The sequence below is a fragment of the Topomyia yanbarensis genome, chromosome 3 (assembly GCF_030247195.1).
Source record: "Topomyia yanbarensis strain Yona2022 chromosome 3, ASM3024719v1, whole genome shotgun sequence".
Taxonomy (NCBI): Eukaryota; Metazoa; Arthropoda; class Insecta; order Diptera; family Culicidae; genus Topomyia; species Topomyia yanbarensis.
The window spans coordinates 287,523,074-287,549,344 of NC_080672.1; the positions used below are offsets into that span (position 1 = coordinate 287,523,074).

General features: G+C 41.4%; 1 protein-coding gene across 2 annotated transcripts; it reads left to right on the top strand.

Moving 5' to 3' along the window:
- Positions 1-1,295: 1,295 nt before the first annotated feature.
- On the top strand, positions 1,296-26,105 carry LOC131694054 (uncharacterized). 2 transcript variants are annotated; one of them, XM_058982409.1, is made up of 10 exons: positions 1,296-1,475; positions 1,532-1,646; positions 2,424-2,501; positions 2,559-4,854; positions 5,042-6,082; positions 23,682-24,061; positions 24,128-24,380; positions 24,435-24,601; positions 24,658-25,638; positions 25,704-26,105. In XM_058982409.1, the coding sequence occupies exons 1-10, from the start codon at positions 1,465-1,467 to the stop codon at positions 25,848-25,850; spliced, it is 5,469 nt and encodes a 1,822-aa protein (XP_058838392.1). In that variant the 5' UTR covers positions 1,296-1,464; the 3' UTR covers positions 25,851-26,105. The 2 variants fall into 2 exon arrangements, with proteins under 2 accessions (XP_058838392.1, XP_058838391.1); XM_058982408.1 differs by having other exon boundaries at positions 23,682-24,380.
- The last annotated feature ends 166 nt before the right edge of the window (positions 26,106-26,271 follow it).

Below are 26,271 nucleotides of genomic sequence, written 5' to 3' on the forward strand. Positions count from 1 at the left end.
CTGGCATAACTCGGACATAAACTGTGCAAAGATCCTGGCAATTCCTACCTGGTAGAATTTAGCACGAATCGAGCAAAACATCTGACAAAGATGTTGCAGGAAGGGTGCAGAGATCTTGGCCGTACATTTCTGACTGGATTCTGGATAAAAGTTAGCAGCATCGGTTGGTTTAACCGCTTCTGTCAGAAACGGTGTTGCATTTGAGAATTCTCGCACAAATCGTGCAAAATGCTCGCAGAAACTCTGCCAGCATCAATTCCGCTTTGCTCAACTTTTGCTAACTTTCTGCTTGCCACGCTGACCGGGTGTTTGCTACACGCGTTTTACAACTGCATCCCAACTGCTTTGCTTTGATCACTGCGCAACCTACAAACGTTTGCCAAATGTATTCCAGAATCCGATTTATTCGGAATTTCAGGAACGGGTATTTACACATGTTTCGAATCGAGCCTAAACGTCTGTTATCTGTGGTAGTACTTTCCATAGTGATGTACACACATATACACGCAGAATTTTATTTATGCATGGATCGTCTTTTTTTCTTCTGCTGTGTTTTTTATGCATTTTCATGCATATACTTCTAGTTAGCATTCAATGAATGGATAGACCGAATATGTTCAATGCATAAAATTTACAGCAGAAGAAAAGAGAGGCAGATAAAAAATATGCTATCGATGCATAAATAAATAATTCTGCGTGTACACTTTTATATTGAGCTTCCTACCTTCCTCCAATAGAGGCGATGTAACCCCCGTCGCTCCTCGTTTGTATGGGGAAAGGAAAGAGATATCAGTCTTCTTAATATGTAGTCTTCGCTATAATCTATTTTTTTTTAGAAAATCAAACTTCATCAAACCATACTAAACACCCACGACATGGAAAAACCGTGCCCTTTTTTCTATATCCCAACAAACAATGAAAGCTGTACAAGCTTTTGATTCGCGAGAATGAGCTGAACAATAACTGTTGAAACCAATATCCAGCCAAATTGTTTGTTGGGATGATGGATTCATGATACAAAATACTGTCGACAAGAGCTCAATAGACTTTTCTACGGCTCATGTACGTACACGACACATGACACAAATACTACATCAATGGTGGAAAATAGTAAACAAAGACGGCAAAAGCAGATGGGATTGTTTTCAACCAGGAAACTACATTAGTCTCCGTGAAATCGACCGACAAGAACTCAATGCGACCTCTATGTGTCTTTTCTATATAAAGGTGCTAATCGCGAGTAAATTGACGATTTAAAACCAATAAAATGTGACTTTTTTCCTCACCGTGTAATATGAATGTCAGGGAAACGGTCCGCTAAAAGCAAACAATTTTTGTACAACACGTACCAACAATAATTGCATTGTTTGCATATTTTGTCGCGAAAGAGCATTAAGAGTTGCGATCTTCGGGCTTATTATACTGTAGATTTAAGCGAACGTTTTGCGTCAATGTTAACTAGAAATGGAGTATCGGTAAGTATTTGTATCTTGCACGGATATCAAGAACTAATATCGTGATAATTCCACAGTGAAACAACCCGTTGGTTTCTAAAGAGACTTCATCAAAACGAACATTTAATAGTCAATATTGCCTCGGAAACCGATATCAGTCGATCGTCACGATCGGTTATTCCGCTGAACAGGGTAAGTACGTTTTGATATCGTGAACACTTAACTCGCCCTAAACTTCACTACTAAGAAATTAAAAATTTTAATTTGTTAAACGTACGGTAGCCTGTTACATGTGTTTAATTTAGGTCAAGCGAGGTTTTATTTTTAATTTTTCATGTGGTTCTTAGATTCCTGTATCAATAGGATTGAAATACTACCTCACTATACCCCTTGAATTACATTACATTAAGAATCGACTGCATTGTTTGTTCAACATACCGGGAGAAAGTATATATATACAATAAAATTACTATTTCTAATCCTTTGCATAACTCATTTTTATTTTTCTCGTTGCAACGTACATTATACAATGTGAGCTTACTGTAATCGGTTGTGAACGAAGCGTTGAGTTCAATGTCGTTTGCTTCAAAATACCGTTTAGTAAAAAAAATATATGGTTCAATGCAAGGAGTTTTTATTCTAAGCACCTTGGTTCAATGGTTTGCTCCTAAGATAATGCCGTTTTCGCTTGAAGTGAAACTATATCAGGCTAACCCCAACTGTTGTCAAAATGTATGAATTGATTGCATTTGCGTTTACAACCTGACTCAGTTTCGAGGTCAAGTAACAATGGCATAAGGGATACACAAACACATATAAGTAATGTTGGTTACTGTGTTGGACTCAAATTGCTTTAGGTTCGCTCTAACGTTTACAAAATCCATAAAGAAATGATAGCTTCGAATAAACCTGGAGCCACTCTGTTCCGAAAACGAAATCAACGTATCACTAATAGAGTAATTGATGCAGGCATCCTTCCAACACATTTCTAAAAGGCATTGCACCATATCTTGCGTCGATGGAGTGGCAACATTAACAGATAGAACGGTAAGACTTTTCTCTTCATTTCAGAAGCCAAATACTCATTTTGTTATTTTATTGCAGTCAACTTCCGGTACCTACGTCAACGATCGCAAACTTTGCCGAGAAACGCCGGGCTCGGTTATCCTACAGGAAAATGATTTGGTTGGTATTGGTGCACCGTGCTTTCAAGAGTTGCCATTCTACCAACAGAACTGCCACGTGCTGTTGTATCGGGTTTGCAAAGATCGGAATCGTGTCATCCGGGAAGGCGATGTGGACACAATCTTGTCCAGTGACGAAGAAGCAGACGTTACGGCTCGATGTGTGCCACAGGAACAGTTACCGAATGGGCCCAAACTGGTGGAAGGGACACAGTATCGAATATTGGAGAATATTGAGCTATCATCCGATGAAGAAGAAGTGGTTCTTCTGAATCCGGGGGATAGAGTTACGCAGCTCGAAGAGGGTATTTTGAAGGAGACTGAACGTAAGGCGAAAGAAATCGAGAATCAACAAAAAATTAAAGTAGAACTAGAAGAACTCGAGCGAGAGAAAGAGGTTAGAGATGAAGAAGCGCGGAAAGCAGATGCAAAAAAGAAAATACTGGAGGAGATGGAACAAATCAGTAAGGAGATTGAGAGAAGAGAAGCTGAGCTTAAGCAAAAAGAAGAAAGGGAACGACGACAAAAGGAAGAAAACAAAAAAAGAGATAAGGAAGCATACGATAAAAGAAGGGAGGACGAATGTAAAGAAGCTGAGCGTAAGAAGAAAGCAGAATATGAAAAGAAGAAGGAGGAAGCAGAAAGAAAGCCGTTAGTTGAAAATCATCAGCAGAAATTGCAGGAAGCGCAATCAGAAGCTAAGCAAAGACAAGAACTAGAAGCACAGAAACAAAAAGATGCAGAAAAGCAGCAACCACAAACGGGAAGAATAGAAGTCAAAGACGATTTATTGAGTGCAGACAATGCAAAACTCAATGATGATAAACTAACAAATACAAAAGAATCGGTTATAAACAATAAAAGTAAAAATCATCATAAAAAAGAGAGAAAAAGAGACCGACACAAATCACATGATAAAAAAGAAAAGCATTGTAAACGTAAAGAACATGAGAAACAAGAGCATCATAAGCGCAGGGATCACAAGAGCACACATAGTAGTCGTTCAAGTCGAGGTGATAAACGTAAACATGACTCTCGTGATGATAGAAGTAATTCTAAACATGACAAAGATCAACTAAACCACCATATATCCAAGATGGACGAGGAAGTAATTGAAGTTGATCAAATAGAAGAGTTGTTCAAGGATTCACTTTCGTTTCCATCCTTAGAGCAGTCTGTAATACCAATAATTTCAATTATCGATAGTGAATCCGATGACGAGAATGATTTCAGCGAAAAGAAATACTCACAGAATTACTACCGCCAAATAAAAGAAGAAGCTCTAGAAGTTGATCTGCTGAATGATGAGCCAGAGCTGATAGAAGCGGTATCCAGCAATGCCCCAGTATTAGAAGATTCTCCGCATTCCTTTTTTTCGGAAGCTTCGGATACAATCTATATTTCTGAGGATGACGAAGATGAGCAAACTTTAGAAGATTCGAAACGATGGTTTATGAAGCTTTCCCAGAAAGTTTCTCCTGTACGAACTAAGGTATTGGCTGTTGAAAACAGTGAAACGAAATCAAATTATTCGGATACTACCAGTGTTCTGCTTCAGGCTGCAAAACGATACAATAATAATGCGCCGACTTCTACTAATGCAATAACTCCACTGAGTACTGAGATTAACGAAATTCAGTCGTGCTTTAAACTGCCTTTACCCAAAGATCACGATTCCAAATCTACATCTAAGGACATACCTAGTACGCATGAAAATGAAACTAACTCAGTAAAATCTCTATCTGAAGAAATTCGCATAAGCTCCACGAAAAGAAAGCGGAAACTTCCGGACCAAGTTCCATTATCGACTGCAGAAGAAATTATTGCGCAAAAGGACGACAAAGGTGAAATTAACCTGGATGATTCATTTTTCTCCAGTATTCTGGAATTTGTCGAAAATGAGAGTCATCTCCCGGAACAACAAGCGGATGTTCCTAGTGATGGTTCACATGGAGCCAAGAAGCAGAAAATTTCCGATACTTGTGCGGGAGAGTACCAACATTCTCGGGAACAGCGTAGATCGGTAGATGCTGTGAGTCCAGCCTCGGCTGCGAGCATTGCCAAGGCTGCTGGTTTAAAACCCACTTTGTCGGATGCTGCTCGCTCCGCGATGAATGAAAAAAATTCCAACAGTGCGTCGAATAGCTGGATTAAACGAAAAATACCATTTGTGGAACCGCATCACATCCAGAAACGCAGAATCAGTACACATAATGGTAAGGGTTTACAGTTAGTACAATATTCATTTTGGCACACATTGTTCGTTTCGGTACTTGGTACATCCATGTTTAATTAGTGAAACTTGTCCTTTCTCATTTCTTTTTTAAAATTGTCGGTAGTTGTTGAATGTGCCAATGTGTTGCACAGTGTGAACTCACTTTAATAAACAATCTATAATTTCAGGTTCGTCATCTTCAAAGGTTCCCAGTGTCAAGAAACATTCGCCCAGTCGCAAATCCGATAATGGAAATGAAATTCGAAAGGAAAAGTTAAGAGCTATACAATCTGCCAAACCCCCATCAAGTGAGCGTAGTACCAAATGCTCTAAAACGGTAACCATTCCAAAAGTTAAATTTACTCCATCCAATCGCGGTGCTTTCCTGGTGCAGGATATTGCCAGTTCAAATCAACCAAATAATGAACATGAATCTGCTTCCACAAACGGGGCCAATGAGGACCTCGTTTGTACACAGTCCACTTTGCTAGAAAATCTTCCTGTAGTGGAAAATCTGATCGAAGAAGCTCTTACCAGAGCACCGAAACTAACGTTCACTAGCGTCGCCAGAGTAAGCAGCGTTTCATCGACGGCGCCCGTTTTCAAAATTCCTAAGCACCGTCCCCCGACGGTATCTAAACCACCAACTTCGGCTGGCGATGCTATCCATTCACTCTTGGATAGCATCAAAGAACCGGTAGTAATGCCTACCTCCGTGGGAAACATTGCATCGACGAATAAGTCTTCCGATAGCACTATTAACAGTGAAGGAATCCGGTCCATTTTGATAATGCCTGATAAGCCATCGAAGAAACGATTGAATCGTGTTACCTGGAAGGAAAACCTCAGCGAAACACGAATGTTTGAGATTGACGATGGAAATGATCTGTGTGTGATAACGAAATACTACAAGGAGGACAACGAAGGCAGAAATATGTCTTTAGCGAGCTGTCAGAATGATATAATCTTGGAAATCACCAGCTGGGATGCCATCTGGTTTGACAACCCAGCGAATGCTAAAATTTGCGAGGGCAAACTGTTACCAATGGTGGAACAGTACAACGATTTCGATGATTACAAACGCATTGTGATGCCGATACTGAAGACCGAACTGTTTCACGACATTTTGGCTCAGTACGGAGAGATAAAGAAAACCACTCAGAAGCCCTTACAGATGAAGTTGAACCAGATTCGAGCGCAGAGTAGAACTTTTGTACTTAATATCAGTGGTGAGTATTGCTTTACTTATTGACCAATACCAGGGGGGCTAAGAAATAGCTGAAATTAAGAAAAATCCTCTTCGATTTTGTTGAAATTTTTCGCGTGTCTTCGAAAAAGAGGGAAATTGTAATGACACAATCTGCCTTCAATCTACTATGTATAATCTAGTAACGTGAAATCACTATTCTTAACACGGAACATAGCTTAAAATTAAATTTTGATTAAAAAGTTAATAGCTCATTGAATTCCATAAATATTTTACACAGCAATAGGCCAACCAATATAAAATCCGTGAAAAATATCTGAAAGAAAAGTTCATAAAAATTTCGTGATGTTATGCCAAGTTTTTGCGCAACACTGCCGCATGTTTTTTTCTGGGGCCCTATTCTCACAGTCACGTCACCTAGTGACTAGAACAAAATTTACTCTAGTCACTAGGTGACGTGACTGTGAGAATAGGGCCCATTAGGCAATCCATGAGACGTTTCTGATCAGCTGATTAGTTCTTGTTTACTTATTCTGACGTTGCTCCGAGGGGTACGTATCGTTGATTCGATCCAACATCAAACGAATCGGACTAACGAAAGATGTTTGTCGGACGAGTTTTTCTGTTCGCAGGAGTAGACCTGTTGACAGAACCCACCGCTGAATTGTCAAACACACGTCTAATGGATTGCCTAATGATGTGCTTCATTTGACGCACTTCGAGGGTTCCCTTAATATATTTAACGAAAAATTACTATTTATTTAATATTAAATATAGACATGACAAAAATGGAGGTTATATTAAATCAGATAATTAATTGTAAAGGATCTTCCGGAAGAAATTACACACGCGGTTTCAATAAAACTTATTACGTGCTATCTTTGTAGATGATGACAGGAAGAATTGGTTTGTTCCAGTACACGGAAGCCACTCCGGAGGAAACAGGAGCAAGAATCTTTGCTCCTTTTTACTCCGGTTTGCTACCAAAAGAAGAAAAAAGAAGAAGAGAGTACAGGAACGATTTTCTCCGGAGTACTTCCAGTTTCTCCTGGTACTGGAACAGACCTAATAATCAGGAAGTTGTAAAGTCCATATAGGTATGGTGTGGCGGTTTTCTATGTACACTGAATACAGAACAACCGGAACGGATAAAACGGAACGGAAAAGAATACACTCTAAAATAATATTACTTAAGCTAGCAATATACACAATACAAAATACACTGAACGTAACATATACTGCAGTTATACTACAACTCGGCCATGCCTGACTATAGATCGACTCGATCACAGAAACCCTTGTGTTAGTAAACAATCAATAGATAAAGAAGGACCGATTACCCGCGGTCGACTCGGTTATTAGAGGCACACATGGGAAAATGGAAATTGACATATAATACACAAACACAAAGTATTGCTTTCTCAACCGTTCATAATCAATTTTATACTGAATCAGAACAATGTGCATCTGCCTCTCGCCAATCAGCCCACCGCTTCATACGTGAAGACTCGATTATGCCATCATAGGATAATTGAGAGATTTGGCAATTTTTAATGTCTTACAACGTACCTGTCATTTGGAAGAACTTTATGGATGCGATAGTTGCCTCTAAACTTAGGGACAAACTTCTTATTGGTTCCAATGGTAGTATCAATGTTTCGTATTACAACATAATCACCTTCAGAAAACACGAAGGGATGCCTATGTTTCTTCTCATGAGACTCGGAATTACGATTTTGGGAATGCTCTATACAATCTGCAGCGGAACTTCGTAATGCCTGCAAATTCCGTACGGAATATGAACAATCGAAACTAGTCTTACCATCAAGAAAATCGGAAAGGACGTCGATGTTACGACCACGCTGCGGAACTCCGTATAAAAGCATACTAGGGGTTTGACGGGTGCTCGTATGAACGGAAGTGTTTAGGGCGTATTCAACCTTCCCTAACATCTTGCACAAATCAGAATGCTGAACAGGCTCCGACAGTTTGGCTAACATAGTTTTGAGAATACGATTCACCCGTTCTACTTGTCCGTTTGCCTGAGCGGAAGCAGTGACAATCTTCACGTGTTCGATGTTATTTTTCAACAAATAAGAACTGAAATCCAATGATGTAAAACAGGTCCCACAATCACTGACAATTCTTCTTAGTCGACTGTAATTGTCAAAATATTTATCAAGGCACGCACACACTTCTTTTGTACTGGTCGAGTTCACTGCATACAATTTGACAAACTTCGTAAACGCGTCAACGATCACCAGAATGTGCTTTCTCTTCGAAATAATAGTCGGAAGGGGTCCGAAATGATCAATGTGGATAGTATCGAAAGGTACAGGATTCTTCAGAATACTGTGTAATGCACGACTTTCGGAATTCGGATCGGAATAAACTATGCAGCGTACACAGTTCTTCACATATTTATCCACTTCGGCCTTCATACCAGGAAACCAGTAATGCATCTGAATCTGATCACAGGTTTTCGTAATCCCCATATGGCATAACTTTTCATGCACACTGCGTATCACGCTCGTTCTCATTTCTTTTGGTACGTAACACAATAGTTTACCATCCTTGGTACATTGGAAACACCAACCCATCTTCAAGATCAAAATTCTTAACAGCTCCATTCTCCAATTTCGCTCTCAGTTCACCTATGTCCTTATCACGGCATTGTGTAACTTGAAGCTGAAAATCCAAGTCATCTGAATTAACAACGGAAACCACTTGAACAAATTTGTCAACAGTTGTTACGGCATTTAATTAGCAAGGGACTGGAAGGTGAAGTATATTTTTCAATACACTCAAGTTTTTTTACGCGGTTTTTTTTCGCGCGGTATTTTTTAACGCGGATTTTGAAATTTACGCGGTTTTCATTTACGCGGATTTTGAAATTTACGCGGTTTTCAATTACGCGGTTTTTGAAATTTACGCGGTTTTCATTTACGCGGCCTGTATCCCCCGCGTAAAAAAAACCTGAGTGTATTAAGAGCCATAGTACTCAAGGGAGAGCAAGGAGTTGAAGGGAGAAAGTTTAGAAAAGCGTGGAAGGATCATATATGCAAGCTTAGAGCTCACCGGCGACTTAACTTTTTGTCTGCTACCGTAGGAGTCTAGATCTTTTGGCATTAGAAATGCGAATCACCTGAGTCTACGGCATGTCCGGACAAGCGTAAAGTAACTTGTTACTTCATGCTGACGGAACCGAGTCGGTTCTGTGATAACGCGACTCCGCAGCGGTCGTTCTTTTGGAAACATAACGAAACACTCTGATTTCGCCTAGCTATTTTGCTAAAAGTTAAGCAGCAAAGGTAACAGCGGCCGAGTAATTGACGGAAGAGAAAGTAAACAGAGACTCTCATTTGCACTTACGACCTTTTCACATGTTGGTCTAAAAATATCGGTACACTTACATCGAAATCTAAAATATTCGAACACGTGTAACCTCATATGGTGACCCTGAAAAGAGCATTTAATGAGAGTGAATCATTTTATTTGGCAACAGCAGAAAATTGGATATCCTTGCACCGCTATTTCGCTATTTTCATTGCAAATACCAAAACAACCTACACCCAGCTTTTTTTACGCGGGGGATACGAACCGCGTAAAAAAACCGCGTTAATTGGAAAATCCGCGTAAAAAAAACCGCGGTAATTCGAAAATCCACGTAAAAAAACTCAGTAAAGGAGTTAGAATATTTTTGGCAGTTTTTATTTTGCGTGGATTTCGCAATTAACACGCTTTTTGCAAAAAAATATAGTCCTTTTAAATGCAATGATTTTCGGAAAGATGGAAGAGACGGGCCTTTTTTTACAATGGAGAAGACTGTTTACGTACTAACCCAGTACACGTGCTATTGGTACGTGTCCAAGCTACCACACGGGGTGTACTGGGGGCGAGTCGGGCTCGAATGGTGACGCTGCCATTAATACCGACCAAACTCCATTGGGCTCCGCCATCGTTCCCCCCAGGAACTACCTCTCGGTATTACTTCTGGGGGATGGCTGTACTTGATGTACTCATTCACTCTCGCTCACGCGTTCATACGTCCTGTATGAGGCTTACTCAGGGGTTCCAACAGTACAGCCTTGCGACAGTATTTCAGAGGCTGTCGTCTTCTTTTCGCTTCGACAGTTTGATGACCGAATCAAGCACGACAGCTCTCAGTAAAACTGTTATGCGACTTGCAACGTTGCCGTCTTGTACCGCACACGACAGTTTGCGCATACGTCTACAACTATAGTTGATGTGCGATGACAGCCTCAGTTGGTTTTGCGTAACATTTCGTTCTTGGTGGTAGAACCGACACATCGATGCAATCAAAGAACATTTTTTTCTGTGAAAGTCGTGCTCTGTACATTAGTTAAGCCCAGTACGGTGCGGGATACTGAACGATTTAGAATGAATGCTGCATGCAAGGTTTTCGTTTTTTTTTCATTCATTTTCCATGCGGGATCAAAACCAGCGGCTTTATTTGATTTGATTTTAAACAGTTAGCGAATTTTTAACGTCGTTCGAAATTAAAAACCTGAGCAAATATTTTTAGTTGTGGTAGACTGTTTTGTTGCGGGGAGAATCATTTGAGTGAAGCTGGATAGTAATTGTTCAGTAATGGTGATGTGGGTCGAATTGCCGTATCGGGGCAGAAAGCAATCGTTTAGAAGTCCGTATTGCGGAAAATTGGACGGTTTCAGAAAACGGATTTTTGATATGCCGTGTAGATGAAAATGCAGATTGCACCTAGTCACGAATCACAGCATGAACATAGGTCATGAGTTATGAGGCTTTTTTTATTTCATCGGAAAGTTAAAAAATTGCGTTGCTACAATAGAGAAAAACATAATATAGTTAAATTTAATTTTAAGAGGGGCGCGCCGCCGATTTCAGGCTCCTGAAATATTTTCGTGATTTGTTGGTTATGCTAATTTGTTTGAGGTGATCAACAAGCTGATGATTTTATTTGTTTTATTATGCCACTCAATAGCAAACGTGTTTGTCGTGATTCTCCTAACAACTGTACTTTTCAAGGTACAGGCACACCTCGAAATAAGGGACGTTGGGGAGTTGTGAACCATTGGGAGTTGTGAGCAGCGCTAAGCCATAATTAATTAAAATGTGGTAATTACTAAATATTTCTATTGTCATGACCTCATTTTCTTATTGGCAATTTTACCCGAAAAACAGGATTATACAACAATTTTAAACGTCCCGTGCCGCAACCGCGAATTCAGGAGGTTTAGCGTGAATCAATGGTCACCTATCCATTGCGAATCAGATCACATTTCTAACTAATATTTAGTTTAGAATTATCTTAAAATTTAACTTCTATAGGCCCATTAAAAATAAGAAAAAATGCCTTTAACATTGCTTTGTTTAGCGTACGTACTACAGAATAATAGAAATAAATTTCAATCACTTTTTATGTTTAATATGGAATGTATTATTATTGTTAGTGGTAAACTGCCCTAATACAGTACTTGTTTTTAAAAAAATGATGGCTTTCATCATCAAGAATAGTTGAAAATGGTTTGTAAAAATATTCCCTCGGTCTCGTATTTATAAACTTTTAAATAAAAATATATTTTTCATGTTTTAAATTTTTATATCTTTAAATTTGAAAGTTCCAAAATTATTAAATCTGACTTTCAAAATTTCTTAATCTTCAATATTTTAATTTTTTTCCTTTTACATTTCAAAATATTTAAAATTTCAAATCTTTAATTCTTTAAATCTTTAAATTTCTAAATTTTTGAATTCTTAAATTTTTAAATTCTTAGATTTATCAATTTTTCATTTTCTCGTATATTAATCATATGATTTTTTAATTCCGAAATCGTATTTTTTGAAATTTCAGCTTAAATTCTTTAATTTTCAATTTTGTATGTCATATTTAATGTTCAGTAAATTTTTCATGTCATATTTAATGTTCAGTAATCATTAGGGGTCGGCCAAGGGGTAAGGGTTTATGAGCTATAGAACTACAACCGATTCACAAATAAATATTTTTTCCCGAAAGCCTGATCAATTGCGCACATTTTTTCTGAGGTAACTTTTTCCAATATCGTACAATATTGTGTATTAAGAGTTCTACGCAAAAGTGTTCCTATTTAATTTTCACTAAGTTTCGAATTGTGAATTGACAAGTTCTGTTTGATATAAAAAAAATTGTGGCAAATATTCCATAAAAAGTAAGAGTTGGGCCAAATTACCTAACAATAGGTTATGAGCTATAAACGTAGAAATCTGTGAATCGATTTGCGAAAACTTATCTTTTCCCGAAAGCTCGATCTCTCAAACGGTTTTTCGCGATCGCGTAACATATCGTATATATGGTAAAAGGTCCGAATTGAATCAACCCATATTCACACACAGATTAAACGAAAACAGTTGATAGTCTCGCCTAAAATGAGATATTAAATAAAAGATATTAGACGGCAGGTCCAAAATTACGATAATGCACATAATTTAATTAATTGTTGTTGCCAACAATAATCTTGTTTTCGGTTTACACATTTATCAAAAAAGCGCACGCTCACGAAAACTGAGAACCGCAAAATTTTGTGAGAAAAAACAGAGCTACATTACAGTCATGAAAATTATATACATATGCTTTTCACAGTATTACCATAGCTGAAAAATACCTGGGATCCGAAACTCCCCTCTAATTAAAAAAAAATCGATTTCTTGATTTTTTAAATTTGTAACATTTTAATATGTTAATTTTGCAACTTTGAAGTCTTCAATTTTGCAATTTTTAAATATTTCGATTTTTTAATTTGAATCAATATTTAGATTTTTGAAAGCTTTAATATTTTTGAGGGTTCAGTTTTCGTTTTTACAATATACAGATTGCATACGTCACAGTAATCGGTGAGAACTAAACAAGTGAAATGCTAAAAATACTTAAATTAAGTTAATCCGGGGCAGCGAATTGCACTAGTGTTGCACTTTCTGACAGAAGTGGGAATGAACACGTCTAGTGGCCGGCTCTTTCGCTAGAAACTGTAACTTACTGCTCCGGGGTTGTTCATTAAAAAACGGCATTAGAAAACTATTTATTTAATCAATTCAATCCATCATGCTATAAATCAATTTCCCAAGACAACGTAATGAAAACTGAAAACTGATGTTAAATGACATCCAATGAAAATCGTTCCAGAATTCTGTCCTGGGCAAATTTTTCTACGTTTGAAAACTGCGTTTTATCATGCCCAAATTAATGCGCATGATTAGCATAACAGTATAACTGTTATGCTGAAAAGTACACTTTACACGTTCGTTCGCTTAAACATGCGTTGACCTTAAGCGGACCTTACACGAGACAGAAATATTGTCAATAAATATATTGATAAGACTGCTTCAATCCATCAATCTCATTTAAATTCTACAGAATCAATCTATGATTTATTGTCAATATTTCTGCTCGTGCAGGGTCCGCTTTAGCGCAAATTATTGCCGCTGCGTCGATTCAAACTCCATGCAAATGTTCAATGGTGACATTCATCATATGACAGCCCTAGACGACAGTTTTACCAGTTTGGATGAAGAATGTTATCCCTCTCAGAAGGCTGTCTCCGCGACAGTTTATGCGAAACAGCAGACACAAAAAAATGGTAAACCGACAGCCCATTCGGCTCGCTACGTATAGCGTAAATATTGTCAACAAAACAAGCGCGGTACAGGCTGTCCCCAAACAGCACCTTTTCTCACAAGATTGCACTGTTGCCATTACAGTTCGGCTTGGCGAGCGAACGTGCTGTAGCAAGAGAGCGTCGAGCACACATAGAGACATCCTATTCTGTTGCACAGCGACAGTAGTAAAAAGGCAGTCATATTGGTAAGCCTGGGCTTACTTGGGTGCTCTCTCTATCGCACCTTGATTCACTCTCTAACACTCCACATGAGGCTGACTTTTGTGCTCACCTTTTTCGTTCCTTGCGAGGCTGACTTGTGTGCTCACCTTACTCATTCCTTGCTAGGCTTACTTTTGTGCTCGCCTCACCCATACCATGTGAGGCTGACTTGGGTGCTCACCCTATCACCTAGTTCACTCTCGATCGTGCCACTCTATTATACCTCTGTCACTCCCCCTGGCATCCCATGTGGGAACAGATCATTCACTCTCTTTTTTGCGCTCGGCCTTTTTCGCTCCAACTAACCAATCACTAGTTAGCCGTGCCCGTCGTCTGTTGCTCGGTTCACCAAATTACCTGTAGCCGACAGGCAATCTGGGTGGTAGCAGCCGAGACTGCGTTCCACTTCTCCACCGATTGACACATCCGCTGAATAAGGGTATCAGGGGTTGTGTCCCAGCCACAGACGTCAAGCATTGCTCTTCTTTCGACGTCGAACCGAGGACATACGAACAGTATGTGTTCGGCAGTTTCGTCTACACCTGGCCAGTCCGGGCAGGCTGAGACCTCCGCGTGCCCGAACCTGTGGAGGTACTGTCGGAAACAGCCATGGCCTGTCAGGTGGAAGTGAACTTCCCCATGGGGTCTTCCCACCCAGCACGATATGTTAGGTATCAGCCGGTGGGTCCACCTTTCGAGGAGTTATCCCACTCACGCTGCCATCTGGCAACCGAGGTCACCCTGGTGCACTCGCGGGCTCCTCTATTTCCACGTAGCTCAAAACACTCCTCATCTTCCCGAATGACCAGCCCGACTGGCATCATGCTCGCTATCACGTAGGATGCATCGTGTGATACTGTGCGATAGGCAGATATCACTCTAAGGCACATCACGCGGTAGGTGCTCTCCAGTTTCTGTAGGTAACTGGTTACCCTCAGTGCTCTTGACCATGACGGGCCGCCGTACCTGAGGATAGATACGGCAACGCCTTCCAGTAACCTACATCTACTGGCGCACTCCTTTGAGCTGTTGGACATCATCCTCGATAGAGCCGCAACAGCAGTCGATCCTGTCTTGCATGTATAGTCGATGTGGCTGCCGAAGGTCAGCTTGTCGTCTATCATGACTCCGAGAGACTTCAGGCTTCGCTGTGAGGTGAAGACGACTTCCCCCACAAGGATAACTGCATATTGTGCTGACTTGCGGTTGTTGACGATAACTACCTTCGTCTTATGCTGAGCGAGCTCCAGGCCTCTCGCGCTCATCCATTCCTCCACCGTGTTTATCACGTGTTCTGCCGTTAGTTCAACCTCGGGGATTGACGCCCCATAGACCTCCAACGTTACGTCGTCGGCAAAGCCGACGATCTTGACCCCAGGAGGGAACTTCAGTCTCAGAACCCCGTCATACATGAGGTTCCCTAGCACCAGGCCTAGGATCGAGCCCTGCGGGACTCCGGCGGTGATCGGAACCCTTTTCTGACCGGCAACGGTTTCGTATAGCAGTACGCGGCTCTGGAAGTAGCTTTCCAGGATCCGGTACAGACCCACCGGTAGGCTAAGCCGGTATAACGAGATGCCAGCTTGCGCTGTTGAATGCGTTCTTCACGTCCAGTATCACTAACGCACAGTATCGAATGCCTCGCCTTTTTCGTTGGATCGCTATCTCGGCAGTCTTTATCACTGAGTTGAGAGCGTCCACTGTGGACTTACCCTTCCGAAAGCCAAACTGGTTGCTTGACAGGCCGTCCGTACCTTCTGCGTACGGGGTTAGCCTGTTGAGGGTGATCCTCTCAAGCAGTTTGCCAGTCGTGTCGATCAGACAGATTGGTCTGTACGCCGAGGGGTCGCCTGGCGGCTTCCCGGGCTTCGGCAACAGCACCAATTTCTGACTTTTCCATCTATCGGGGAAACGGCACTCGTCAAGGCATCTCTGCATAGCTAGCCTGAACATGTTCGGGTTCGCTATAATCGCTGCCTTGAGAGCGCTGTTTGGAACTCCATCCGGCCCTGGAGCTTTGTTCATTGCTAGGGATTTAGCCACTGCGAGTAGTTCTTCATTCGTCACCGGAGCCACCGTTTCGGCCGTGCCCGCACTGTCTCGTAGTGCAGGTGGCCAGGAGCTTGTGGCTCGAGACGGGAAGGTACTTCGATAGTCGTTGCCAACCGGTCCGGAGACCATTCTGGGGGTGAAGAGCCCCCTTTGGTCTTGGCCATCACGATTCTGTAGGCGTCACCCCACGGATTTGCGTTGGTACTCTCACACAGGTTGTCGAAACTCTCTTGCTGCTTTTAATGGCCTAGTTAAGGGCCAATTTCGCAGCTCGAAACGCTTCACGGCAGTTCTCTCTTGCATCCTCGGTGCGGGCTCTTTGCATCCTACGTCTAGCTCTGAGGCAGGCTGATCGTAGAGCTGCAATCTCGGCACTCCACCGTATACCGAGTATCTGCCGTTTCTTGGCAGGGTTATAGAACAGCTACCAGCGCATCCCCGCTTAGACTGTCGGTGTTGGCCTCCAGTTCCAGGGCCGCGGTGAAAGCTTCGCTGTTGAAGTGATTGGACTTCCACCCGCGTACCTGACAGGGATCTCCCGCCCTCGGATGCTGCACACCATAGTTGATCCTAAAGCGGATTGCTAAATGATCGCTATGGGTGTAGCCTTCGTCTACCCTCCATTCCATGATTGGAACCAGACTCGGGCTGGCAAATGTTACGTCCACGCCTCCACCCCGTTTCTACGGAATATACTAGCGGAGCCATTGTTAGCTAGCACAGTATCGAGTTTCGCAAGTGCCTCCATTAGCGCTTGGCCCCTGCTATTTGTACAGCGGCTGCCCCACTCCACTGCCCAAGCATTGAAATCTCCCGCTATGACTACCGGTTTCCGGCCCACTAGGTCTGACGAGAGCCTGTCGATCATCTGGTTGAACTGTTTTATGGGCCACCTTGGTGGAGCGTAGCAGCTGCAATAGAACACACCATTGATCTTGAAAATCGCAACACCCTCGGCGGAGGAGTGTATTACCTCTTGAACCGGGAACCATCCCGTTGTACAGATTGCCACCATTCCAGACCCATCCGATACCCAATTGCCGTTGCCGGCAGGGATGTTGTACGGGTCTGATAGGAGGGCGACATCTGTCCTCGACTCCGAGACCGACTGCCACAGCAGCTGTTGGGCTGCTGCACAATGGTTAAGATTTAGCTGTGTAACGTTCACGGCTTCTTCTTATTTGCCTCGCCGAAGGGACACGAAGGTCCGCCCATAGCATGATTACGGGCTTGCTTCTTAGCGGTGCAGATAAGGCATTTATGCGCATTAGTGCTGCCCCGCTCCTTATGCCCCTCCTCGCCGCAGCGACGACATAGTTTGCTCCTGTCTGTGCCCTTACATTCGTAAGATTTATGGCCGGACTCAAGGCATCGATAGCACCTGTCCACTGAAGGCGGCTGGGGTATGCTAATTGGGCATACCGACCAGTCGATCTTCAGTTTACCTTTCACGACAACCTTTTTGGCATCTGCCTTCAGTAGCCTGAGGTAGGCTACTTGGGTGCCGGAGGGCCCCCCTCTCAAGCGCACAGAGGCCCGCTTGATTGTTACGTCGCATTGCTCCTTGACGGCTGCGACGACATCGTCTGCGGTCGCGTACTCGTCCAGATGGTTGCACTGGAGAGTCATTTCCGCCCCTAACGACCTGACCTGGGCGCCTTCACTCAGGACCTCTTGGGCCAGGGCCTTATACACTGCACTGGATTGTGCGCCTCGCTTCAGCACCAAAAGCATTTCGCCTGCATTGGTGCGTCTCACGCTGCGCACGTCTTGCCCGAGGGCCGAGAGGCTTTCAGCCGTCCTCATCGACTTTAGGACGTCGGCATATTTGTCCTTATCGGTTTTTAACCACAAGGCCTCGCCTCTGTCCTTGGTCTTCTTCGCGGGCCGCGGTACATCCGGTGTTGGTGCCGGCTTCTTCTTAGTAACCAGCGTCCAGGAGTTTACGCCCCCCTGCCCCGGTTGCACCTAGTTGCTGGAACCTTCTCTTTGCCCAGCGAGGTCATTCTCGCCCCGGTTTTATATAATGTAGTCTACATTTGATTTACCTCGACCAAACGGCGTTTGGCCGTGACGGTTACACGCCGTGTGGTGTTGGTTTTTTCACCCTCACCTGCGCTTCGCGTTCGACGCCGTTTTGCGCTTGCCCTTGCCTTTGCCCTTCGAGGGGAACTCAGCCGCCGCTTCGAGCGACATGGCTGCTCCATTGAAGGGGAAGGGGAGGGCCCCTGTCTGGGTACCTATGTCGGCCTTCTCTCTTCCCTCCCTCTTGGATGCCACTGTCTGGGTTCCTCTGTCGGACTTCTCTCGACATTCCACCCTCTTGGCGTTAGCCTGTTGTTCCTGTCTTGCGACACGTTTCAGCTCCTTGCTTATATTTTGCTTTGCGCTAGTTAACTCGATTATCGCATCGAGCTGCTCCACCACTTTACGCATCGCGGATAGTGGCCCGTCCAGCGCGTTGGTAGGGCTATTTTCTACCACTGCTGGGGGGTCACTGGTGCCGTCGGATACAGCACTCGTCGCTCCACTACTCTCCCCACGGGGCACAGTGGTCGCAATGGTACCAAAACGTGCGTTTAATTAATGGTGCTCTAGGAGTTGATTTTAGCGATTTGGTGTGTTGGAAACACTTTTTCAGAATGGAATCCCCCTTCTTTTGATGTATACTGAATTGTGATTAATCCACCTGAAAGTGAGATAGAAAATTTATTTCCACTAACTTTTAAGATAGAGGCACGATGTCAATGACAAAGTTATAGTAAATTCTACTGCGAGAAAACTTGTTGAACATGCAAACTCTCCAAAATGTAATGGTGTTGAGATAAAGCACGTTATTTGTGGGAGGCACCCAAAAAATCATTTTTTTATTATAACTTTTTTCTGAGATTTTTGCAATTCTTCAAATGTTCTATGAAGTTGTTGAAATTAAGAAATTGCAGACATTTGTCGAAGGCGTCAACATTTTTTATTTCAAAACTTAAGAGTTATTAAATAAAGTGGGTTAAAAATACCGCCATTTTGAATGACAATTACTAAGAGATGTGGAAATATGTGGAAGACATTTCGATTCCATGAGAAAGACAGTGAAAAGTACTATATGCAAAAATACTACCCACAACGGGCATCCACCGGCCTGTATATAAAAAATACTTTCCGACAATGCATGTTTTTCATTTTGTAACAAAATAATTACGACATTTTAAGCATAACTTTTTATAGCAATTGTTTCTATGTGTTATTTTATTCTACAAATATTCTACAAAATCGTTGGAAATGTCAAAGTACACATATGAATCCAAAACTCTCAGCTCTGTAGTCTCCAACTTACGAATTATTCCTAAACTAGCACAACAACAAAAGTGATCAACTAAAAATGCGCAAAATTTTTTGGCTGTCTTTACAAGAATAAAAACCATTACAAACAGTATTAGGGTTACTGCGCCCTAATTCATCTTAGCTCCTCTATTCATCCCACCCATTGGAACTGTACTGCTTCTTAGGAACGAAGGAAAGATGATGATAGTTACTTAAGCGCAATCCAGTCACTCTAAGTCGAGTTATCAACGAAATATTGTGACATACCGACTAATGAGATAGATAAGAGCTCGTCTACCCTATATGCCGTTTTCATGAAACGATTACTTGGCCGGAATTGTCAATAATTCTTTTGCAAGCACGCATTGAATGATTAAATATTTAAAATTAACCCTCAAAAAGGCAAGCGAAAATTGTGACTTCGCTTGTAAGACCCAATGAAACCAAGAGCCTCTTTTTTGTCGTTTTACCAGTGAGAGAATCGAAAGCCCGAAAACGCTCGATCGTTTGTATTTCGAATTACAAATTCATGAAACTAGGGAACTGTAACTAGCCGAACCTCTGAGACCCCTTGCCTTTTTAAGGGTTAAAATTTGACAGAGATGTAATATATAGGGTGATGAGCCTATTTGCGCCATGTTTCTATTATCACCCTACCCATTTGAAGCCGTTGGTTAGAGCAGTGTCTGCCATCTTTGTTCAACGCATTGAGTCAAATGGTAGCGCAACAATAGGGGCATTCGATTCGAGTTTTCATTGTGCTCAAACACGAGAATTTTACTGTTTTCAACGCAATTGTGTTATTATATTCAATCTTAACAACGAAGCAAAGCGGTTGATGTAAATTTTTACGCATTCCATTGATTGTAAGGCAAGAAATTACCGAATTAGTGAAGCACCTTGCTTAGTATGGTGAAAATAGGCTCATCACCCTAGGTGAAAATATTTTTCTAAAGATTTTCTGGCAAGTCGGATCCTAAGTAGCAACTCTGACTACACAGTCGTTTCGTGAAAATGATATCTAATACTCTTTGCTATGGTTCATACTCATGAAAATACAGTAAACCTTTTTAGACGTCTCTAAAGGCCCTAGTATAAAGGTACGCAAAGAGCGTGCAGAATGTGAAACCGAAAAAAGTCTACCTATCGAACAAAATTAGAATCCAACTTTGCTGCAGAGGTATCAGAGATGGATTCCAATTGTGCTCGTTAGGTAGGCTTTTTTTGACTTCACTCTTTGTGCAACTGTTCTCTATAGACTGTGGACGTCTCTAGTGTTCACTTTCCAAATCCTGTTAATTTATGAATAGTTTCAGATAAATGAAATTCAAAGTTCACGATTTATATGTGTATTTATTACTCTCAATGATTTTTTAGAATATTCGACACATAGAAAAAAAAAATCGCTAAAAAATTTATGCTGAAAAAGTGGTACTTATTTTGTTACAAAATGCAAAACATACATTTCCGGAAAGTATTTTTTGTATACAGGCCGGTGGATGCCCGTTGTGAGTAGTATTTTTTCTTATAGTACTTGTCACTGTCTTTCTCATAGAATCGAAATGTCTTCCACATATTTCCACATCTCTAAGTAATTGTCATTCAAAATGGCGGTATTTTTAACCCACTTTATTTAATAACTCTTAAGATTTGAAATAAAAAAGGTTGACGTCTTTGACAAATGTCTGCAATTTCTTAATTTCAACAACTTCATAGAACATTTGAAGAATCGCAAAAATCTCAGAAAAAAGTTATAATAAAAAAATGATTTTTTGGGTGCCTCCCACAAACAACGTGCTTTATCTCAACACCATTACATTTTGCAGAGTTTGCATGTTCAACTAGTTTTCTCGCAGTAGAATTTACTATAACTTTGTCATCGACATCGTGCCTCTATCTTAAAAGTTAGTGGAAATAAATTTTCTATCTCACTTTCAGGTGGATTAATCACAATTCAGTATACATCAAAAGAAGGGGGATTCCATTCTGAAAAAGTGTTTCTAACACACCAAATCGCTAAAATCAACTCCTAGAGCACCATTAATTAAACGCACATTTTGGTACCATTGCGACCACTGTGCGGGGGGGAGACGTCGCCAAACCACCTCTAGCAAAGGGGTTCGGCACCTCCGTTTGTTTATTGTGTTTATTTTTATTTACTTCACATATTAATCCCACGAGAAGCGCGAGAAAGAAAAGTCCACCACGCCAGAGCTCCGCAGTAACGTGGTAAGGGACGCTTACTGTGGGGGTTGCCTAGGTACCCCACAGGATCCGTTAACGATCGAGCATCTTTTTCACCCCCTCGATCACTCATCCCTCGGCACGGGTCGCTTCACGCCTTGGAATTGGGGTTATGACCTATTTTGCTTTACGTGCTGACCGCGGCCCAGATCATCACCACCATCCTCCTTTACCAGGGCTTTGGACCTGTAGCTCTGGTTCTCAATAGTTCCAGGTACGTATGTTATTACAGACATGCTACTATTGAGATCCGTCATTCGCTAGCGGAGTTAAGAGACGGGTCTGCAAGACTCCTTATGGCCCACACCCCAACAATATGGGTATATTCGGAATGGACTTGAAGAGTAGGTGCCAGAAATCGATTTTTGACGCGATTTTGAAATCCAAGATGGCGACTTTCGGCTTAGAAAGATTCTCTACAACTCAATTGTAGAGAATCTCGCTAAGCCAAAAGTCGCCATTTTGGATTTCAAAATCGCGTCAAAAATCGATTTCTGGCACCTACTCTTCAAGTCCATTCCCTAAATCACCCTAAAATATAAGATCTAATCATAAACCAGCAAAATGCAAAATATGTTTATGTGTTCATCCAGAAGAGTGCGGTGAGAATGGAAGAGAGAGAAGAAAGAGACGTATGTGGTGTGAGTTGGGGGTTTCAATTTATTATTGCTTAAATTTAAGTAAATTCAACTGTTTAATTAAAACTATTCGTACTACAACTTCCAAAAATATCCATATTGATTGAGTTATAGCGAATTTCGCTAAATCGGAAATCGCTATCTTGGACTTGAAAATGGCGTCAAAAATCAATTTCTGGCACCTACTCGTCAAGTCCATTCCAAAAATACCCATACTGATTGGGTTATAGCGAATTTCGATAAACCGGAAGTCGCCATCTTGAATTTCAAAATGGCGTCAAAAATCTTGGATTTCAAAATGGCGTCCGAAAATACCCATATTGATTGGGGTGCGGGCGATAAGGGACCATTCATAAATTACGTAACGCAAAAATTGCCCAAAATTGACTCCCCCCTCCCCCTATGTAACAAATTGTCACAAATTTTTCCATCCCCCCCTCCCCTGTTACGTAACAAATTCCAAGAAAAAATTTTTTTTCTTCGATGGAAACATGTTACGTAACGATCTAGTTAACACCCCCTCCCGCCTATGTCACAACTTGTCACATCTTGTCGTACCCCCCCTCCCCCCTAAAAGCGTTACGTAATTTATGAATGGTCCCTAAGGAGTCTTCCAGACCAGTCTCTTCTACCTTTCCGAAAATCTTCGTCTTTTGCATTTGCATTCAAAAGGAATATTTTTTTGCAAAAGCCAAGTTATTGCGAAATCCGCGCAAAATAAAAACTGTCCAAATTCTTCTTTGCATTTAAAAGAACTTAGGAATTTTTTTCAGAAAATATTCCAAGTCTTTTGCATTCAAAAGGACTTAGAATATTTTTGCAAAAACCGCGTTAATTGGAAAATCCGCGTAAAGAACCGCGTTGATTGGAAAATCCGTGTAAAAAACCGCGCAAAAAAAACGAGTAAAAAACCTAGGTGTAATATTGCACAAACAACCGTAAATAACCACGTGTATCTTTTGGTTTTGCTATTTTCGGGGTTAATAAAACCCAGAACGAACGTTACTACACCATTTCATTTAATGTTTGTGCTAAAAATAATGACATTGTAAATAAAGCAGTATTAAAGACAAGTTGTGCGCCAAGGGGTTGACGCACCAATGATCATCGACAGACACATGTACACTTCTCTATTTCGTCCTGCAGTTCACTCTAACGGGATGAAGTCGGATTTGAATGTTTAGTGTTCCACTCGTCAGTAACTGACACCAACTTGCTGTCCGTTAGATGGTATATCCAGCCAGTTGTTTTAGGCGTTCACACGTGTTGTGTGAACTGTTTGGATTTAATATCTACCTTATTCAAATTTGGTGTTAGTTTGGATATACCATCTAACGGGCAGAAAATTGGTGTCAGTAACTGACGACTGGAACACGAAACATTGAAATGTGACTTCTCTAAGTAAGGTTTTGTGCACCAATTGGTAGATACATTTTTTTCCTTCAAGAAAAAATAAATGGTTGCATATTCACTTTAACGTTTATTCCATAGATTATTCATACCAATTTTTTTCCAGTGGAAAACAGTACACATCAAAGTGTCAACAACAAGGACTATGTGTTGATTATCTTTGACGACAAGGCCACCGGTGATGAGCTCCGTGTACCGGCCGTTGTTACCACTCGGCGACAGTTGATTCAGTATGCGGCCGAAAATGGTCTAAAGTTTTACCACTGCACATTGGAAACAGCTAAAACGCCTCTCTCGCAGCGAATTCGCGACGGATCTGGTGAAAACTTTCGTATCCAGTCGCTGACGCAAATTAATCTGCACATGCGGCAGTTTCAAGTTCTGTTTAATTTGCAAAACTCCCCGCTACTGGAAAACATACTGTCACCAAGGAGTAACTTCTATGGATCCAGTGATTCGATCGACCGGCGGGCCTACAAAGGAAAGGTATGTATGGATTGGCTTCAGCCACATCATCGAGAAAATGATCTAATAACTACGCATATCCGAAAGGAGGCGCTCAACGTTCAACAGGGTGATATTTTGTTAAGCGTCTTCGGACAATGTCTAGACCTCGCACGGCCAAACATCATGCTCATCCATGGTCCACCTGGAACAGGAAAGTCGAGACTCATTAGCAATTTAGTTATGCAGATGCACCGAGGTGCTCCAAGCAATAGGCGCCTGAAGATTCTTGTATGCGCGCAATCGAACACAGCAGTCGATGTTATTGTGTTGAAACTAATCAAGTTGTTCCGATTATTGTGTAAGTACATATAACGAAATAATCGGTTGAAGACTAATTTGAATAATCTTCCAGCTAAAGATGAGCAAAGCAATATACTTCGGACAGGAACAGCCAATAAGATTAACCATGAGTGCAGGATGGTATTTCTAGATGATCTGGCACGGAAGCAGGTGAATGAACAAATAAAACGTAGAAAACTCAGGGACGAGGATCCTGTTTATGAAACGTACTACTTGGAGGTAACTATGTTTATTTCAATAATGAGTCCTTACTTTGATACATTCTTAATCCATAGAGAGAGTGTTTGGATCGCAAAATCAAATACCTTCAAATGCATGCTCAGAACGGCCGGGTACACGATGAAATCAAACAACTGCAGGACAAACTAAATCGAGTAAATCAACTATTACCGGATAATGTGAATGAAATAGATTTACACGATAACAATCGACGGCATATGGAAATTGCGGCCAAAAAGCAGCTCGTTTCGAAAGCTGATATTGTTTGCACAACACTGGGAAGTTGCGGTGGTTTGATGGAATACAATCAATCATTAAAGTTTGATGTGTGTATTATTGACGAAGCGACTCAGTGCACTGAAATCGCTTCCTTCACACCGTTGCAGTACGATGTTCGAAAGTTGATTCTAGTGGGCGATATCAAACAACTGCCACCGTTTGTGTTTGGGAAAGAATCGGCTGAAGCTGGTCTAAAAAATTCGTTGTTTGCAAGGATTCAAAGCTCCTTTATCGGCACACAGTTGGAGGGCGTCAAGATGCTTACCACTCAGTATCGTATGCATCCGGAAATTGTAAAGTGGCCGAATAGCTTCTTCTATGACGGCAAGTTGTCCAGTGATCCGGAAGCGACCAAATGTGATGAATTTCCGTTCAAACCGTATACCGTTTTCAGCTTGGGATACCAGCAAAATCAGACTCAGTCGGAGCATCATATTTACAATAATGAAGAAATTCAGTTCGTTCTCAAACTTCTCACCGAGATCATGAAATTCTGTGAGCGTCACATAACAATCGCAATAATTACCCCGTACACACGACATAAGCGGGAGTGCGAAAAATTTCTGGTGAATAAGAAAATCACTCAGGTTTCGGTGCTATCGATCGATTCCGTTCAGGGCCAGGAGTTCGATGTTGTCATTATATCGTTGGCGCGTTCCATCGGAACGGGTTTTCTGGAGAGTCCTCAGCGTTTGAATGTGGCGCTTACCCGAGCAAGAAAGTGCCTTATCATGTGCGGTAATTTTTCAGAATTGCAGGTATGATCTGTTTTTATCTATTTGCTAAAAGAGTGTGCGTTGCTCATGGTCACTTCAATTCACAGGCTACCGATGTGTGGTCCGCATTGCTGAAGGATGCTGAGGAACGGAAGCTGTTATACCATATCGAGGATGATGATGAGTATGACGATGTTAATTCGTTCGTTGAGAAGGTAATGCTAAATCTGAGGAAGAATACTCCTACACAATGAAAAGATTGATACTAAACATAAGACTGATAAGTGCGTTCACGTATCTAACTCAACTTACTGTAATGTATCGTCAAAATGAGCAAAGCTCTTGCGTTCGAATTTGTAATTATAATCTAACACGCAATTTGTTTTCTGACGGTGCCATTTAAGTTTTTTAAATTCTATGATTATATAGTTATAGGATGTACATGTTCTTGTTATTCATGTACCATAAATTAGTCTAGGAAAAATGAACCAAATATTTTTTGATGATTTAATATTGTATTGTAAAATAACGCATAAAAAGCTTATTACTCGAACTATTATGCTATGGAAATATATTTACATTTATGAAAGAAATAGTTGTCCTGTGACTTTGTTCCAAATCCTCTCGTATAATGGCAGAAATAACTGCGCTTATCATGGGTAGCTGATACAGTTA